The sequence below is a fragment of the Austrofundulus limnaeus genome, unplaced genomic scaffold (genome assembly GCF_001266775.1).
Source record: "Austrofundulus limnaeus strain Quisiro unplaced genomic scaffold, Austrofundulus_limnaeus-1.0 Scaffold117, whole genome shotgun sequence".
Classification (NCBI taxonomy): domain Eukaryota; kingdom Metazoa; phylum Chordata; class Actinopteri; order Cyprinodontiformes; family Rivulidae; genus Austrofundulus; species Austrofundulus limnaeus.
The window spans coordinates 399,185-403,311 of record NW_013952519.1 but is presented as its reverse complement, the minus strand read 5'-3'; the positions used below and the strand labels follow the sequence as shown (position 1 = coordinate 403,311).

General features: G+C 49.4%; 2 protein-coding genes across 2 annotated transcripts in view; one reads left to right on the top strand and one right to left on the bottom strand.

Moving 5' to 3' along the window:
• The first annotated feature begins 116 nt into the window (after positions 1-116).
• On the top strand, positions 117-1,654 carry LOC106521852 (BMP-2-inducible protein kinase). The gene has a single exon (XM_014014597.1). The coding sequence runs from the start codon at positions 588-590 to the stop codon at positions 1,551-1,553; it is 966 nt and encodes a 321-aa protein (XP_013870051.1). The 5' UTR covers positions 117-587; the 3' UTR covers positions 1,554-1,654.
• Positions 1,655-2,398: 744 nt separating this feature from the next.
• paqr3a (progestin and adipoQ receptor family member IIIa) overlaps positions 2,399-4,127 on the bottom strand; it is a gene marked incomplete in the record, with an annotated part of 11,960 nt that continues 10,231 nt past the window's right edge. Inside the window, 5 exon segments of the mRNA XM_014014595.1 lie at positions 2,399-2,676; positions 2,754-2,792; positions 2,871-3,018; positions 3,265-3,355; positions 3,432-3,629. Coding sequence (XP_013870049.1) covers positions 2,876-3,018; positions 3,265-3,355; positions 3,432-3,629 — 432 coding nt within the window.

Genomic DNA, 4,127 nt, shown 5'->3' with positions numbered 1-4,127 from the left:
AACAAATACACACAACATCATCAAAATTAGCACAGAAACAGTACTATATAACATTTTAGACACATTCTAGACAGTTTATCAGCTAAAAAATTTAATTTTTGGGGTGTTACTCTTTAATAAATTTGTCTAATCTGCTAACAAATAATTTCTCTATAATCTTTGAAAACTGAGGTTGTTGAACAAATATTTCTCACCATTCTTGAAAAGAGGGATTAACTTTTACATGTCTGGAAAACTTCCTGCTGTAAATGATAAATTATATGTTTATGAAAATGGTTCAATCACTTAATTATCTCCTTTACAAACATCAACAAGTCAAAGTTTATTAATGTGTTTCTGCAGGAACCAGTGATCAGACCACAGAGGTTCCTGTCGTCGTCCCGGACGATCCGGACCCGACCACGAAGCAGAGACCGGGCAGGAGGACCGGCGTCAGACCCGGCGACGACTCCGACAGTGACTTCGAGTCGGACCCCCCGTCCCCGAAAAGCAGCGAGGAGGAGGAGCCAGAGGAGGAGGAGGAGGTCCTGAACAGCGAGCACGGCGAGGACACGGAGCCGGACCACCTGGGACAGAGACCTCTGCTGATGGACTCTGAGGAAGAGGAGGACGAAGACAGGCAAAGCTCCGACTCGGACTTTGACCCCAGCAGGGTCAGGAGCCGCTCCAAGAGACCCGCGGGCCGTAAAGAACCCGCTCCAAGACCCCCGGGGACGGGTCTGATCACGCCCCCCGTGTCCCCGAGCGGCGCCGGACCGTCGGGGGACGTGGACATGTTCGGCGCCATTCCCTTCCTGGGACCGGAGACCAGGGACATCTTCAGCAAGGCTCCGTTCAGGCAGGTGGGCCTGGAGCGGACCCCCACAGACGACCTGGACGTCTTCACCAAAGCTCCGTTCAGCAGGAACCGGTCCAGGTCCAACAGGGACGTCCCCGCGGGACAAACGCCGCCCGTCTCCCCCGAGGGCATCGACGCGTTCGGGTTCTCCCCCTTCCACCCGGGTCCGGACCCCCCCGCCACCTCCAGGAGCGCCGACGACATCTGCCGCCTGGAGGAGTCGACCAATCAGAGGCTGAGGCAGCGCAGCCTCCAGAGGCTGTCGTCACGCCAACGCAGGACCAAGCAGGAGGCGGGCGGCAGCAAGCGCCACCACGGGACCCCCACCGGAGCCCGCAAGACCAGCAAGCCCACCTACCGCACCCCCGAGAGGGTCCGCCGGCACAAGAAGGTGGGCCGGCGGGACTCTCAGAGCAGCATTGAGTTCCTGAGCCCCTCGGACTCCAAGGAGAACATCAGCGTGGACTTCCTGTCCCACGCCAAGGACCGGGCCCCGCCCCCTCCCGACGACCCCGGCCTCGACCCCTTCCACCCTCAGGACGGGGGCTCCGCCAAGTCCTGGGCCGGACCCCTGAACGGCGGGGAGAGCCGGACCATAGACGACTTCGGGGCGGTGCCGTTCACAGAACTGGTGATCCACAGTGGACCCCAGCAGGCCTCACAGACCCTGGACCTGGACCCGTTTGGAGCGGCACCGTTTCCCTCCAAGCAGTGACTTCCTGTCGTCCATCTTACTAAAGACCTGGACCCATTTATCTGGACCTGGACCCATTTATCTGGACCTGGACCCATTTATCTGGACCTGGACCCGGTCCTGCTGCANAGCTGTGATGAAAAACAAAATACAGTCAAATACCACGAAACTGGTGTAATTGTTGAAAATACCGTGATATAAAATTTGGGTCATACCGCCCAGCTCTAAGCAGTAAATTATTTTAGTCACAGCTGTAACAAAAACATAAAATAATGTTCTGTACAAAACATTTTATTCATTTTTACAAAGATCAGGGCTGTGAATAATTTAAAAAAAACAGGAGAGTTTTCCCGTCAGCCTAAAACTAACATCCTTTACAGCCCACCAGGACCCCTGCTTTAATGATGGTTTTATTAAACTGCGTCTCACAGAGTTAAAGTTAACAGTCTGACAGAGTTCTGTTACATAATACTGAACCACCTGATCAGAGTCTGACATGAAGACTTTAAAACTAACATTGCACGTCCCCCTAAATGAACAAGTCCCCCCTAAGTGAACACGTCCCCCTACGTGAACACGTCCCCCTAAATGAACAAGTCCCCCCTACGTGAACACGTCCCCCTACGTGAACACATCCCCCTACATGAACACGTCCCCCTTAAGTGAACACGTCCCCCCTACGTGAACACGTCCCCCTACTACTTTTACTTCGATGGTTTCAGTGTGCCTGAGGACGATGAATGAGACATTTTGTTGGACCAGAAACTGTTAAGAAAACTACCAAAATAAGGTCAGTTAAATGAACCGTATTCCTCCGAACTTTAATTCCTAAAGGGTTGCTTTTTATGTTTTGGTGTTGAATTCACTTTTTTGACGACAATTTTGTGTGTACTGTTTTTTTATGTTGGGGGTGCGGCTTATAGTCCGAAATATACGGTAGTTAACACTGAACCCTCAGAAATGAGATATTTGTCCCTTTAACTGTCGTGTTTGTTAAAACTGTTCCAGTGTGAAACCAGAGTACATTCAGGTCGTCGAGTCGCACCTGTGATCAGGTCCACAGAGTCCAAACTTTACACACAGATAAAGACGTTTGAGAAGAGAGAAGAGGCCGTGTGTTGGAACAATCCTCAGTTTCCCTTTTCTACCAGAACAAACAGACTGTATGAAGCTGAAAACTTGAGTAAAAGAAGCTACATGGTCTCATTTACAGGCACTTACAGGAGGAGTTCTGACCCGGACTCTGAAGATCTGCTCCACCTGCCAAGAGAGAAAAGTTCTGTTAAAGATCCTCTAAAGGGTCGACTCGAACAGTGCTGCACGTGGAGTCCCACGCACCTGGTTTACGAGTATTTGGGGGCGTCGGGACACGGCTGACTGTGTCGGTACGCCATGATGAAGCAGGACGACTGGTGCCACCAGTAGAACATCAGAACCAGCAGGACGTGCCAGACCTGGTGGCTGGAGCCCAGGTAGTTCAGCTGACCTGAACCAGGAGGACGAGCGGAAACAAACCTGAAATCAACTGTATTAACAACTGCTCAACTCTGAGTCAAACCCAGGAAAACAACTGTGAACTTTTCAAAATAAGAGCATCCCAGGCTGAAAGGTGTTAAAGTGCTCAACCAAAACTAAACGTATGTTTTGTGTTAGGATGTGACAGAGATGAGATCAAACAGAAAAGTAAAGGCTTTAAAATGTTAGAAGGCACTGATCTGAAATAAGTTCTGACCTGGGAAGTACCGTTCAGGAACTTTGGACACATAAAAAATAAGAGCTAAAGCTGCGATGAAATACATCCCCAGGATCCGAGGGACGAAGGCCTGCAGGCAGGAAACACTGCGTTATACTTTTATTTGTTTTTTTAAAGCGTTATTAAAAACAAACGCCTGGGCTCACCTGGACGAGCTCGGAGGAGAAGCCCCCCGTGATCCAGACCCAGTGGACGGTGGGCACCAGGCCGTAGCCGGCCACGGAGCAGAAGATGAGCGAGCGGAGCCGCTTCCACTGCTTGCTGAGGTACAGAGGGTGGATCTGAGCGAAGAACACGGTCAGGATCATGGCCAGGACCATCACCAGGTACACCTGACGCCAGTACTGCAGCCAGAAACACCAACAGGGTCAGGGCCTGAAACTACACACTTTTACTGTGAAACTACAGACTTTTACTGTGAAACTACACACTTTTACTGTGAAACTACACACTTTTACTGTGAAACTACAGACTTTTACTGTGAAACTACAGACTTTTACTTTGAAACTACAGACTTTTACTGTGAAACTACACACTTATACTGTGAAACTACAGACTTTTACTGTGAAACTACAGACTTTTACTGTGAAACTACAGACCTTTACTGTGAAACCACAGACTTTTACTGTGAAACTACAGACCTTAACTGTGAAACTAGACTTTTACTGTGAAACCACAGACTTTTACTGTGAAACCACAGACTTTTACTGTGAAACCACAGACTTTTACTGTGAAACTACAGACCTTAACTGTGAAACTAGACTTTTACTGTGAAACTACAGACTTTTACTGTGAAACTACAGACTTTTACTGTGAAACCACAGACTTTTACTGTGAAACTA